We start from the raw sequence: 15,113 nt of genomic DNA on the forward strand, positions 1-15,113 counted from the left end.
TTTTAGGAAAAAATAGGACTTACTTTAAAATCAACCGACTTAACTCGATGTGACAATCAATATAAGAGATTTAAAAACAACGTTGTTAGAATCGAACTGATTGGCTAACCCAATTGAACTAAAATCGCTTTTTTCGGTTCTCAAATAAGGAAAATGGTTTTTGGTTTAAAAACATGAATACTTAGCTGGTTGGTCCAATCTAATCTGGAACAAGATCGATTATCTCAATAGATTAAATTATTTTTTTATGAAAAAATAATGAAAAATATTTTATTTGAGAGAGGATTCAAGCAATGGCCAAGTACTTGTATAAAAAAGATACTATCAACCAACCAAAGCCTAATTGGTATCTAACTTCAATTATATATACAGATAGAGAGAGAGAGAGAGAGAGAGAGAGAGAGAGAGAAAAGGTGGTAGAATTAGATATGATCTAACCGGTTGGATCAAAACCAATGATCATACTTTGTTACTTCAGTTTTAATAATATTGACACAAACCACCAAATCAAATTAAAAAAATCAAATTTACAACTAAATAAGACTTGAAAGTTGAGCGTCTCTCCTTTCCTGAATTTATACTTTTATCGTTTGATCTTTGCACATATTTTACTTCACGTTTCTTCCCGTTAACCTTGTCAAATTGTTGCAGAATCCCGCTCTAATCTGGCCTTTCCTTCGTTTCATGGCTTGGACGGATCTAGCTACAAGACAATGGAGGAGGGGGGGACTGGCCCACGCTGGCTTTAAGATCGAATTTGTACGAACATTCGGCAATTCGCGCTTTCAGTTTTGTTAGCCAAAAGGAAAACGAAGGCACCGTTTTTGGTAGTTCGGACAAATAAAAAAGTACCAGCTACCTTATCTCCATCCTCCCCATTCGCTTCTCATTTTCAACCTTCTCGCCTCATGTTGTTGTTCGTTAATGATGGATGATCGTCTCTTCCACGTCTTTGCTTTGAGTCTGCCTGGATCGCTACTTCAAAATTCAGATGGCCAAGGTTCTGCCTCCGCCGGGCGGAAAATTTCTCAGAGTCTACGGTCACGATTCCGGGTAAGTGGTGCTTTTCTCCTCTTCTGTTCGTTGCTTTGTAGGAAGACGACGACGTAGTCCTTCGTGAAACTTCAGTTCAGACTCCGGAAATAGTAAATTTTCAATTATACTTTTATTTTCACTAATAAATTATAAGACAATTTTGGGATATAATAATAATATTATAAATATAATAAAATTAGAGACATTCTTGCCGGTTTTAGACCAATAGTTGAGTTAGGGTTTAGTTGACTTAAACTTATTGTTAAATAGGTTAATTTGAACTTTGAACCTTAAACCCTAAACCCTAAACCCTAAACCCTCGAAGATAATCGACCCTCTCTTCCCCTTATCCTCTAATTATAATTCCCCTTATCCTCTAATTATAATTAAGGAGGGTGACAAAGAGACCTCTACTCCTTTTCTCTTGAATTGGGGTAGAAAAACCTCCCAAAATCTAAGTTTTATTTCAACACAATGTCATCACTAAATGATCGATAATGAAAAAAGGTTAACCCATGTTCAATCAGACCAAATTACTTCGAGTTAGGTTTTAAATTAGTTAAAAGCTATAAGAAGCAAATGTATGGTCCAATTTCATTTGTTTCAAATATATCAAACCTAATTAAATTTAATATTATCAAATGCCTAGTAAATACAACTCAACAAACCGGTTTGTTAAGTGCAGAAAACCAAATACCTAACCTAGGTGGACCAGGGGTGAACGAAACCTAACCCAGGTAGACCGGAACCACCTAGCTCTGACAAATATAATTTTTATCATTATAAACCATTAAATGAGGAGTCATTACTCATGGTATCCCTATGGCAAACCCTAACCTTTGTCAGAGTGGTTCCGTCCACTCTTGTAGGCGGTAGCTTTCCGCACCTAACAGATCGGTATGTTGGGTTGTATTGGCTAATCGCTGTCATGGTATCAGAACTGGGCACACCATATCCCATGTTCGAATCCCGTGAGAGGCGGTCAAGAATAGGTAGGGTGGGTGTTAGAGTGGTTTTGTCCACTCTTGTAGGCAGTAGCTTTCTGTACCTAACAGATCGGTTTGTTAAGTTGTATTGGCTAGCCGCTGTCATTTAATGCTAAGTAAACTTAAATTCAACCCATTTATGCTAAGTTAGATTCCTAAGTTTAATTAGATTTTTTCACCCCTTCTTAAGGGTAAAATATTATGTCATCCCATACTAACCCAGATAGGGCTTCATACTTAAAAATAGGGGAAATCAAGTTTTATCTTAGTTAAGTTGGGTTAATTAAATATCAAATGTAAAAAAAAAATGATGAGGTAAAATATATATATAAAATAATATAAAAATTTAAATTTATTTTCTAAAATATGCCTAATTTCTTAAAATCTAAATTACCAATTTAATGAATAATTTAAGTATATTTTTAAATTCATGATTATATTTTAAAATATATAAAAAATACGACATCTAATAAAATTATATTTGAGCTAACGTGACATTTATATGTAGTTAGTTATACGCTTGAATCATATTAACTCTCACGGCCCGGCCCACTTAACATCTCTTCATTCTTCATAAAAAACACGAAAGCGGAACGGAATCGAAAAGATTCCACCTGAACAAAAAGATCAAATTCCTCCTGCACGGCTTCTCTGCGAATCATCCAGACCACCACGACCGCCAATCCAGTTCCGTGGCAGGAAAGGGATTAGAGATAAAACGGATTATTATCCGTGGCATGCGTTCAAATTGAAATCCGCGAATGCCCCCCCCCCCCCCCGCAAAATAAGTATTTGAAATTATCGCGTTTTTTTAATTGAAATTTTAAATTCAACCGATTCCGTTGGATCAGAATTTACCGGTTTAGTGATTGAACTCGGTCGAGTGGAAATTATTTAGTAAAACAAGACTCCAGTCTTAGAGGCGGCACCCAGTAAAATTGGCTCCCTTCTTCGTAACTCCTTGCGGGTAATCTATACTCGTCCGAGTCACTAAGCGACTCAGCATGCAGAGGTTTCTCGAAATTCAGGGTCCTTACTATCCACGTGGCGAACGCGAAGCTCTCTTATCAGGCGAGACGAACCGGCTCGCAGCTGAAAGAGCGAAAGCGACTTTTTCCGAGGCTAGACGTCAGTTCGCCGCATACGCACCACGTATCCCATCAACTTTCTCTTTACACGTGGCGTGGCTTCAACCGTCTCTTTCCTACGCGAAACGCGAACGAGTCTCCCCTCGTCGTTTATCTTCTCGGCTCCGCCATTGGAGAGCTGTGTTGTGTTTCTGTGCTTCTTTCAAAATTGGCAGCCCTCGAAAACTCTCCATTTTTAGTCCCTGTTAACACCTAAAGTCCTCCATCCCTCATTTCCGGTCTCCCTTTGGATTTTTAGTCAGGTATTCTGGTAGAAATCATTTTTTTTCTCTTCTTTCTCCACCATTGAAGCTGCTGGAGGGAGATTTTTTCTTGGCATATCGCGGTCGAGCAACGCGGAGGAACCGGAGTAGAGTCGCCGTATTTGTTCATTTTTAATTTCTTTTGGACTGTCTAATTTGCGGCGAGGTCGAGTTGCTTTTGTAGAGCGACGACATTGTTTGTCAGGTCTGGCGCTCTTCTGTCTTACGGATTGATTGGATAAGCAGCGGCTTCTGGCATCTTTTGTCAATTTTTTTTATTTATCATTTTTCTTGTTTCATTATTGTAAAGTTATTTAAAGGACTCAAACTGTTATGTACAGCGTTTTGTCTTTAGAATCATGTAGGACTTATACCCCGAGGTAGAGGCGTCTGAAGTCTGATCACCTCTTTTGGCATTTAAAAATTTAAAATTTGTAAAATTTTATGAGTACTGGAATGGAGTTTTTCTGTTGTTCGCTGTTTAGAGTTTTGCTCGTCGTTCTTAATTTATATGCCATGAAATGAATCTTCTGGAAAGGTTGTTAGATTACTCTATTTTTTCCTTCATATTTCGCAGAGTTTGATAAAAGGCAATCTTTCAAACACGTAGACTCTCTTTTTCGTATTTTAGATGATCCATTTCCAGATAATTTTAGCTGTATGAATCTTTGCAGACGACTCATGTTTAACCAGAATTTTAATATTGCACAAACTGAACGGTGTTTGACATGTTATTTTCAGGCACTCAAATTTGGCGAAAGACCTTCGAAATTCGCCATATTCTGTCGCCTTCGACGGGTCGCCCTCTATATCAGCTTTTCCTCGTCACAGACGCATGATCAGCGTAGGCCCTTCCCTGCCAACAAACGGTATACGCCTCTCTGTTGCCCTCCGCAAAGCAATTTCTGAGCGGGAGTGGGAGAAGGAGCTCTGCACCCGGGAAACCCCCTCCCGGAAGGAGAATCATAGCCCACCAAAAACTTCGAGGCCAATGGAGACCGTACCAAAAGTCTCAGATGCCTCGTCTTCCTTAATCCTCACAGCCGGCGCAAGTGGCCGAGTCAGCGCCCTTTTCTCTTTACAGGCACTCAGAAGCCTCCTTGTGCTTCTTAACGCATTTTTGCTTCTACTACTCTTTCCATTCCAGCCGCGAAAGCGCAGCATTGCGATTGAGAAGCCGAAGGAGGAGAAGCGCGAACTTAGCAGCCACCGAAAGGCAGGTCCTGTCCTACGCATCCCGGCCGCCATACTTCAACGGAGGAATAGCACCCCGGTTTCCAATGCGATTGTGTCAGATGATCAAGAGGGACCCACAAGACGAGTGCTAGCGATCAAAAGGGTAGAGCAGGATAGCGACGGTAGCTCAATTAGGGATTTTTCGTTTTTCCTTACTGCAAGAGGTGAAACGCTTTTTACACAATCCTGGACCCCGGTCTCCGTTAAGGTCAGGTAAGCAATTTGACGATAGACATTTCTCTCCTTTTCCTTTTTTTTTTTGGTTTGACTCTACAATTTTTTCATTTATTGTTTGTTGGTATATATGCTTGGTTGCGTAGCTTTATTGCATTATCCGTCAGTCGTTTTATTGCCTTTGGATGACCATATATTTTAAACGTAAATGTCTTTGTACTTACATTAGGTTGACATTTAGTGAATTACTTTTTTGAATCATTTGACGTTGCTTATAGCAGATTACAAAGTGATATGGTATGGGTCTCTCTGATTGTAAGTTTTTATAGTTTGTTATATTTAACTTTAATGCCTTAGAGAGTAACTGTAAATTGAAGATGATTTCAGGAGATTTTGTCTGGTTTCAATGCTTGGTGCTTTTCTCAAGGTTGCTCTAACAAGGATGAAAAGGGTTATAATTTCAATGTTGTGTGTCAGTTGTCAGAAGCATATTCTCCAGAGCTCTTCTGTGACATTGTTTTGGCCTTTTAAATTAACTTTGTCATAGTAATTCCTCGTTTTATATTGGCATTTGCCATAATCATGTCTTCTGAATCAGTATCTGCTGCACTGTTGTGGCAGGATCGCTCCCCAAGGGATTGCGATGCCCGAGGAACATTAGTCTTTTCTTGGCCGTGTCTCCACGATGGCTTTAGTGCCCCGTTGTCACATTGTCAACAAGGATTTAAGACATAACTAATTAGTTCTCACCAAATGAAGACAAGTGAAAAATGAAGTTGCCTGCTTATTCTATCCTTACATAATATTTTCTAGCTCAAATAACTTGGATATTTTATTTCTTGAAAGTATGAAACACAAAAGCTTTATTTTATCTCCAGTGAAAAGATACAGTGGGAACCCTGATGTTTCCAGTAATAGTGGTCCAGTACTGCTATTGCCTTGTGTGGACCACTTAGTAGCCTGCAGGATGCCTTTCTTTCTTGTGGTGGGATGGGTTTTCTCTCTGTTAGTTCTCTGATAGGATTAACCAGTTGTATTCAATCGAAGATGGAGCTGCTGCTGGTGGGGCTGATTACAAGATTTGTTACCTGCTCTAGTGCTGCTTATACAGGAGTTGCCAGGCACACTGAAAAGTTTGACTAATGATGCCATACATATGGCAAAACTTATACTCTTTCTTATGAGCTTAGGAGATCGACACTTTAAATATCTGAAGCAAACTATATGCGGGTCTTACAATTCTTAAATTTAATTGATTGTCTTTGTTCTTTATCCCTTCCAGTAAAATAGAAAAGCTGTGTTTCAGTTCTTTCTCTGCTATTGATGTTGTCTCAGAAATTCAGTTTAAAGCTGAGCTGCATTTGCCAGGGCCAGGTCCAGGTCCATGTCCAGGTCCTGGTCCCCCTTTCATGGTCATTAGAGCATTGAGAGGAGGACCTTCCTTTAGTATGAGAGGACCAGGAAGGATGCACCTCTGGAGTACCACTTATTAGGGCAGTGTTACATTCTGGGTTGCCAAGCGCAGAGTGAATAACTGCTGAAAGCATATAAATAGTAAACCCACTCCAAGATGTGTGCTCTCCTATTTTGATTTCTCTAGAGTCCCTGGTAGTTTAGTTGAGATAGTGATGGGTATTCTTACCATTTGGGAATTCCAAATGGTTGTTTACTTTCCAATGTTGGAAACCTACAATAGTTTTGAAAAGACTCCAAAGTTTGAACATGCTGGTGCAGGTCTCCCTTTTTGGCAACTGCCTGCTACATTTCATTCCACACATAGTTCTTAAAAGACCGAATGCATTTCCATTGTCTAAATTATCTCCTTCATGTAGAAAGATGTTGAAAAAATACCATATTAGTCATGCAGGGAGTTTAGGGCTCCAAGATATATCTCAATTGGTTTGTCCTATTTATTTTCATAGCTCTTCCTTTCTTAGGTAATTCATAGTATATATAAGACATGCTTATGACAGTTTATCCTAAAGGTCTTTAGGCTGATGTTGAACTAGAATCACCTCAGTAGAGTATCTTATTGGAAATTAGATCTGAGAGAAATCTTGATTCTCTGAACTGATCTGCTTATGTGTTCAATCACCTTGTGTTTAGTGTTTAATTTTTTCTCGGCTGCTGTGTGTATATATGCTTGTGTCTTTCTTTCCCTTTAGATATTTTCTGATACATCCTTGTGAGTTTGATGCCATGGCAGCTCAATTTTGCAGAAAAATGGAGTGGTTTTCAGGGCCATAGTTCCCTGGATAGTATTCTCATATAAATTGCTTCGTTGGAAGTGTGGAAATCAAATTGGGGGATCTGGTTGCTGACTTTTTTTTCTGGAATGGATTATGTGAAAGACATTATGAGCTGATTTTTGGATGGTGTCAGAAAAATATATTTACTTTATAGAAAAAGAATTACAAGTTGGGCATGTACTGATTAAGCAGCTCTGTAAACAGGTTGATGATAAATTGTGTTCATATCTCTGGGGAAATAATTTTTCAAAGACAAATGATAAGCCACATTATTAGTTTTAGAATATATAGTTTCACGAGACAACCAAGTGCCATGGTTAGAGGGATCGTTAGTTTGTTGGTTTTCTCCATTTTTAAAATAAACCAGTGACAATTAAAATTCTCACGATTTGATATGTATTTGAGAAGTGAAATCATGTTAGAAATAAATCCTAAGTTGACTCTAGTTGTACTGGTAGTTTCTCTTTGGTTTCAAATAGATTCAAATATTCAGCTTGAGTATGTGATGCCCAATGCCAGATGTGCAAGGCTTATGACTAGGTTGACACATATCCTTGAATTCTGAATGAAATGGAACGGTGAATTCTTACCAACATGAAATGGTGAGAGTGTTAACCATACTAGTATTCAATGTCAGATATTTTTGTATCAGAGATTTGGACTTGTATTCCTGATGTATTTAGCAATAATGGTATATCATTTGTTTGCACATGTGGTTTTGGCTTCTTCCTGCTGTTATTTAGCCATCCTGCTATTCCTTGATAATGTGTATTGCTTGCTTGCTTCTGACAAATGCATTTAGTATTCATAAATACATGCTTAATTGTGTCTCCTTCATGTATTCATGATTCCTGGTAAGATTTTAATTCTGTATCCAGGTACCCTGGAGTATATACCCTGCAAACGTCCACTGAAACTTCTTATCATCGTCTAGTTTTAGTGGCTGGAATATCTTCAGAAGGTGCCACATCTGCCTCCTATGAGCACCAACTTCTGCCACTGTCCTTTAGCAAATAATATTTTGTGTTATTTTAGTTTGTACATCTATTGCATTTTGAGTTGTTGGTTGTAAATATATTGCATTGTGAGTTGTCTTTGCACAAATCATAATGACAATCATATCAATTGCTCATTTTCACAGCTGAAAACAAGTTAATTTTGTTAAATGTTACTGTTTTTCTCTGTACTTGTTTATTCCAAATAGAATATGATTTTGAATTAGGAGATATCTCTATTTATTTTTGGAGGAATTTCTAGGTTGAGGCTTTTGTTTCGAGTTCCTATATCTCATGTATGGCTAAGATGCTTAACAACAAATTGAGGTAAAAAACATGATTTTTTGGCTCCTGAAAAAAATGACTGTGTGCTCTATTAGGATGGTGGTTCATTTTTTTATAGAAACTGTCTTCGTTATATTATGAAGAAGGGAAGTTACTTCAATGCTACTCCACTGGTTATGCACTGAAGTATGATATTTTATTAATCTGTGTTCATTAAATTACAGTTACTGTTATGCACTCAACAGAGAATCTGCATACCAGTTAGTTCCCTGCATAAGATATTTGATAAAGGTAATTAGTGCAACTTAAAGAAGTAAGTAGTTGATGTCAATGTTTCTTAGGCATTAAAAATGGAATGAGACTGTTGTTACAATGATAAATTTCCCTTCTTTCTGTTAGTTTGTCATTTACTGTTGCTAGACGCTAAGTATCATCTTTGAGAACTGAAACCTAAGGTGTGCACTTGTACACTGAACTGGATGTGTTGTAGGTCAGTGGTTACTTGGCTAGTTAAAGCTAGTTTATATGTTGGGCCATCTGAATGGTTTTGGTTAATTCTAGATGAAAACTGAACCACCTCAATGGCTAATTTGTAAAGATTTTTTAAACCACCCATTTTATAAATATGGGTAAATACTTTATTGAGAACTGGTTGTTTCAAGTAGTAACTGATTGGCTTCCAACTATGTTCTGCAGGGGACTGGTGGTTCTTTTACATGGGCTTAACGAGCACAGGTGACATGCATTCTCCTTTCTGTCTCTAATTTGCTGCCCTTCTGGATTATGGAACTTATGATACTTTTTGGTGCAACAGTGGCCGATATGACAATTTTTCAAAGAAACTGAATGCCAATGGCTATAAAGTATATGGCATGGATTGGATTGGTAAGTGCCTATTTTATGCAGTAGCCAGTGTATTTTGGCCATAGAGATTCATGTTCAGATGCAAAAAGAGGAAAAGAAAAAAAATATCCTCACCACTCTGCTGGAAGACAAATAAGTTTATTGTATCTCCAATTTTCGTATTTGCTGTTTCATGCATTTTTTATTGCATTTAATCTTCTCTCATATATGAGCTACTTCTGCAGAGATAAAAACAACTTAAAAATGTCTTCTTTTTCTCAATTAAGTAATTTTTCACTATCTACAAGAACTTGGAACTTTATCTGGTTTCTGCCGATTGAACCAATTGGAATCGTAAAAACTCTTAGTATGACTAAAGTTTTCAATTTAGTCAAAGCGATTGAAAAATGACTCACCCTTTGAATATCAAACAATTTTTTTTTCTTGCTGAACTAAACCAGAGAAGCAATCCAAGTACTTCTTGCATGGCCTTTTACTTGTATCCAACATAAATGCAAGCTTTGAGTTGATCGAGTATTTAGTCATGAACTTATTTCATTCAGTTCGGAATAATGGTGATATAATGTGTTTCCCCTCAGGACATGGAGGAAGCGATGGATTGCATGCCTATGTCCATTCTCTTGATGAGGCAGTTAGTGATATGGTATGTTTCCACATAAATTACATTTGTAAGGAGATGATAAGGAAGGCTTGTTTAGTCCCTAACCTAACCATCTACATTTCTACAGAAACAATTTCTTGAGAAGGTTCTAGCAGAAAACCCTGGGCTTCCATGTTTCTTGTTTGGACACTCAACTGGTGGAGCCATTATTGTTAAGGTAAATTTGTTCTCCACTTACAATCTTTCCAGCTGTGTTCTAAATCAGCAGCTTATTAGCTTCATGTACCCAACTTAATGGACCCCCAAATTTTCTACTTATATGGGAGTTTTCTTCTGTTTCATGAATATTTGAAGGCAGTACTAGACACAAAAGTGAAATGCGATGGTATGATATTGACTTCACCTGCAATAAGAGTTCAACCTTCTCACCCAATATTCGGGGTAAGGATATGAAATCATGAACCCTTTTATCTCGATTAATTCAACGACCGATCTTGTCTAATTATCTGCTCCTCCTTTCTTTGATCTCTTCCTTAACTTTGTGTTTGATGTATTGTTTATTTTCTCTGTACCAGATACTTGCTCCGGTTTTCTCTTTCTTCTTACCCAAGTTTCAGTTCAGTGCTGCAAATAAGCCTGGATTACCAGTTTCTCGTGATCCTGAAGCACTTGCGGCTAAATACTCAGATCCACTTGTTTACACTGGTTCAATTAGAGTGAGGACGGGCTATGAAATTCTTCGTTTATCGACCTACTTGCAGCAAAACCTTGCCAATGTAACAACTCCATTTTTGGTTATGCATGGTACTGCTGACACTGTGACCGATCCAGAGGCATCTCAAAAGCTTTACGAAGAAGCCTCTTCCACAGACAAATCCATCAAACTGTATGAGGGCTTCGTGCATGATCTCCTCTTTGAACCTGAACCTGAAAGGGAAGCAGTCACACAAGACATCATTGAATGGTTGAACTCTAGGCTAAAGACTTAACTGCAATAGGAAAGAGGAGAACAGCCGAACAGCCACTGAGTAGTTGCTCAATCAGGTTCGCACTTACTGCTAGATAAGCATTCGTTGGCTTGGATTAAGCTGGAATCGCTGCATCTGTCTTAATGTTTCAGGGGGATTCTTTCTATCTCGAACACCTTGGACAGAAATTGGGTGATCTTTTAACTTGTCAAAAGAGTAGGCTCTGAACTGTTTGGTCTCATATTTTCTAGTTTAAGTTCTTGGAGTATAACTCTTGTGATGCTAATCATTTCTTATACTCTCATTCAAGCATTCCAAACATGAAATGCTCCATTTTTCTTAATCCAAATAGCTTGAAAGCATTTTGTTTCCTTTCAGTACTCCTTTAATCATGTCTTTTCTCTTGCGGACAAAATAGCTAATAATCTACAATTGGAGTTGAAGGGCTCCAAGAATTGTAAGTAATCTACAATTGTGTTTTAGCAGCTAAAATAGGATTAACTATTTAGATCTATTTTTGCCCTAGTTAAGCAAAATGATACAAGGTCATTCTAGCCCTAACATCTAGCTTTTTGAACATTGGGTGAATTTCCTAACCAAACTTGATCCAAATGTTGAATCCTCTTAGAGAGAGTATTATTCAAGAGCCCTATAACCTATCAGGATTTTGAGATTTTGAGTCTCCTCCAATAGTGAAAAAAGGAAAATAAATTTGCCAGAGTTTTTTCATTGTGCTAAGTATATCTTAGAAATTGTTTATGTACTTTAAAATCATTGTTTATACTCTAGCATTCGATTTTGAAGGGGCTTAACATAACGATTAAGATATGAAGGTAGTACATTGAGAGCCATAACATTTTGAGATTGTTCGTTAAAGTTCATATTATTATTCATGGTGTATACTTTGAAATCGTTTATTCAATTAAACTACTTTGTAAGTTAGCTACTAGAAAATCCCTTTGTAGGTCTAAGTTGGATAATCTAATCTGTTGTTGTATTTATATATGTGAGTGGACTTAGTAAATTGGTTGTTCTGGTCAATTGAGTGGTGTCAACATCATATATAATTAACTCCAAGGTGTAAATATCTTGAGAGTGGATTAACAATCTAAGATAGTTTTATATTGTGATCCACTATAAATTGTTGTTTAAATTTTGATCTGGATAATTACATTGCACGGCCGAATAATACAAGATTGCCGACACTTTTAAAAAAGGATTGGACAAAAGAATAAAAAAAAGTAAAAAATTACTAGCGAGTTGAATAAACCTATTCACCTCCCCCCTCTAAGTTTGTTCCTCATTAGACCTAGTATGGAATATTATAATAAATTAAATACGTCTTTTCATTTTATGATATTAAAACGAATATAGTTTAGTATTGTTTTAATGTTCAATTCAATAATCCAATGTTCATTTTTGTGTTGGTTGGAAGCTAAAGGATATGAGAGCCATTCATTTATATAGTTGTTTTTTGTCCTTTTCTTATTGGTGAGCTTTGTTTAAATTTTGATCTGGATAATTACATTGCACAACCGAATAATACAAGATTGCTGACACTTTTAAAAAGGATTGAACAAAAGAAGTAAAAAATTACTAACGAGTTGAATAAACCTATTCACCTCCCCCCTTTTTATTAAGTTTGTTCTTCACTAGACCCAGTAGAGAATATTATAATAAATTAAATACGTCTTTTCGTTGTACGATATTAAAACCAATATCTCCAATAGTTGATGAAGTTTAGTATTGTTTTAATGTTCAATTCAATAATCCAATATTTGATGGGTTTATGTTCATTTTTGTTTTGGTTGGAAGCTAAAGGATATTATTATGGATTATCCATTCATTTATATATGTCAATTATTTAGTTGTTTTTTGTCCTTTTCTTATTGGTGAGCTTTGTGTGAATCAAAATAATACTTATTATTCTTTTTTTAAAATGTTCGTACTTTATTTTTTTAATTAAACTTTTATTGGCTTCCAATTGTCTATTTTTTAGTTCGATTAATTGATAGGAGTAATGAGGCCACTATGAACAAAATTGGGTTGGGATCACTTGATGATGGCAAGTTCTCAGCTCAATTGAAGTCAATATGTATAAGAACTCAAACAAGTGTAAAATTTTCTATTCAAATAAATATTAGGTAAATTTCCATCCCCCAATCCAACCATGTAGGTCAAGCATGCATGAATGAGACCTTATAAACTCTCTACTAATCGTTTAGGCTAGGGTGAGAGTGAGGGAGGACCATACATTATACCTTACCACCTATGTTGTTACGCTTCCAGATCACAATTTCGAACAATTTAAATATTTTAAAAAATAAAAAATTTTAAAAAAAATTATTTCGATGACTTTTTAAAATATCAATAAAGAATGTCGTAGATTATAAAACTTCAACTACTTTATCGTTTTCTCCTCTAAAGATCGGTCCCTGGGCACTCCCATCTAATCTAAACTCTCCGTACTAGTTAAGCACATTTTTACTCTTTCTAATCACATCCAATTTTTTTTCCCTCAACAATGTCATTAGCACCCCTCCTAGTCTCCTTATGTTCTTCTCTCTAGCATCTAACCTGTATTTAACATGCTTAAAGTTCAAATCACCCAATTAATTTATCTTAAGAAAACTAAGAAAGGAAAGGAGACATGTCTCTCTTGTTACAAACAAATCGACGTGATTAGCATTACTGATACTCATTTAATACCCCATTAAACTACTCTAACCCATGGCCAAAAGTTCCTAATCCATGACATAATCATTCTTGAATTTATTAATCGAGATATTAAAGCACCGTCCACCCAATAACATTCCAAAGCCAATTCAGAGAACGAAGACTGTTCTCTTTATACGATGGACTTGCAGAGATAAATCATTCGACAGAATTTTTTTCTTTCGTCCAGGCAGCAAATTCTCTCTGCAAATTACACGTACCAAGTCGTAATGATGCTCGGAGAATCCGACAGCGATGCTGCAGGGAAACAGTCTCCATCAGACGGGTGGGTAGTTCATCTATTTATTGGTGACCCTCGGCCAATCAATCAGAGTTTCAGGCCTTGAGTTTGGACTGATCCACCACGCGGCGGGGCTGAATTGTGCAGGCAGGAATAGAGAGACTGTAGACTGATGCTGGGGAGCAAGGTGACATGTTTTCAGTATCATCTTCAGCATCGAAACAATAGAAAAATGGAGGGTGATCGGTGGATTCTGGAACGAATCCTCTCTACCTTATCTTTTGTTTAGATTATATGGGTCTGGTGAAAAAATTGACTCACGGGACAGGTGGGTGGAGAAGAGAGGAGTCCAACTTATCGCCGGAGAAAGTTTCAGGGACCTTTTTCTTCCCTCATCATTAGAATAATAAGCAATCCGCCAATGGGTGGCCTCATCAATGGCGGATTGATCTCTGCATGATTTCGGCCAAGTGAAATGGATCATGTTTACCAGTCGCGGGTTGACACGGAGCAACAATCGAACATATGATCTGCATTATTTTGTTGCGTTCTCCCTCGGGTTTTAATCACCAAAAAGCGTGATTTCAGTGAGGTTAAAGGGTGAAGAACTCTTCAGTCAACCTTCTTCGTCTGGTCATTGCTGATAAGGGCTGTTTGTTTTTATGCGTCTAAGGTGGCCGAGATCTTCTGGGATTCCGATATCCGAACTGATTTGGCTGTGTAGTTAATTAATGGAGCTAACGTTGGCAATGGATATAAAGAAGAAGGAATGGATAAATCGCATTTCAATTTTGAATATGCACGGACCTGAACCATATTGAGAGAGGGAGAAGGAGCAATCTAGCAAATATAAACAGAAATTTTGGTGAATTTAGCAGATATTATATCTATATAATCAAGAGCATTATTATCATATTTGAAGCTAAGATTGATCTTGACATGCATCCACTTGTTTCCAAGCAAGAGAGCTTCATTCGTTGGGCAAATTGCTAATATAAAACTGCAAATATTTTGTTATTAAATTGCTTTATCATTTTCGCTTATTTCTTTAAAGCTCATTATGATCAATAAACAATACCTTGTTCTCGTCACGCCTGAGAGTACTGTTCATCTCCATGGGTCTGTCCCAGATTAAAGGGGCAAACTTGAGGTCAGGCTTCAAACAAAGATATCGAAAACTTATTCAAAGACGCACCGCGGCGTTAATTAAACTCCTGATCAATCAAATAATCTTGCTGTCCTTCAGCTTGGTTTGTCTAAACATGCAAATGGCTATTAAGTATTCATTCACTACAGCTACAGCTATCAGTTGAGCTCAGCATTTCTGTTCTTGAAGTTTTCTTTTCTTTTCGTGAAAATCGTTTATCAGTTCTG

The 15,113-nt window shown here is 37.1% G+C and overlaps 1 protein-coding gene across 1 annotated transcript; it reads left to right on the plus strand.

Moving 5' to 3' along the window:
• Window positions 1-794: 794 nt before the first annotated feature.
• On the plus strand, window positions 795-11,088 carry LOC137959974 (uncharacterized). The gene is made up of 8 exons (XM_068807412.1): window positions 795-1,053; window positions 4,153-4,860; window positions 9,047-9,085; window positions 9,165-9,235; window positions 9,793-9,857; window positions 9,943-10,032; window positions 10,170-10,256; window positions 10,391-11,088. The coding sequence occupies exons 1-8, from the start codon at window positions 992-994 to the stop codon at window positions 10,802-10,804; spliced, it is 1,536 nt and encodes a 511-aa protein (XP_068663513.1). The 5' UTR covers window positions 795-991; the 3' UTR covers window positions 10,805-11,088.
• The last annotated feature ends 4,025 nt before the right edge of the window (window positions 11,089-15,113 follow it).

Source organism: Aristolochia californica, unplaced genomic scaffold (genome assembly GCF_029961685.1).
Source record: "Aristolochia californica isolate CCGP_79_NKW_82.1479 unplaced genomic scaffold, dmAriCali1.0.hap1 SCAF_3, whole genome shotgun sequence".
In the NCBI taxonomy this organism is placed as follows: domain Eukaryota; kingdom Viridiplantae; phylum Streptophyta; class Magnoliopsida; order Piperales; family Aristolochiaceae; genus Aristolochia; species Aristolochia californica.

Bases quoted from the DNA above. Each gene is read 5' to 3' on its own strand.
- LOC137959974 (XM_068807412.1), top strand. From the start codon at position 992: ATGGCCAAGGTTCTGCCTCCGCCGGGCGGAAAATTTCTCAGAGTCTAC. The intron at 9,858-9,942 runs GTATGTTTCCAC...ACATTTCTACAG, and splicing joins ATGAGGCAGTTAGTGATATG to AAACAATTTCTTGAGAAGGT. The intron at 10,033-10,169 runs GTAAATTTGTTC...GAATATTTGAAG, and splicing joins GTGGAGCCATTATTGTTAAG to GCAGTACTAGACACAAAAGT.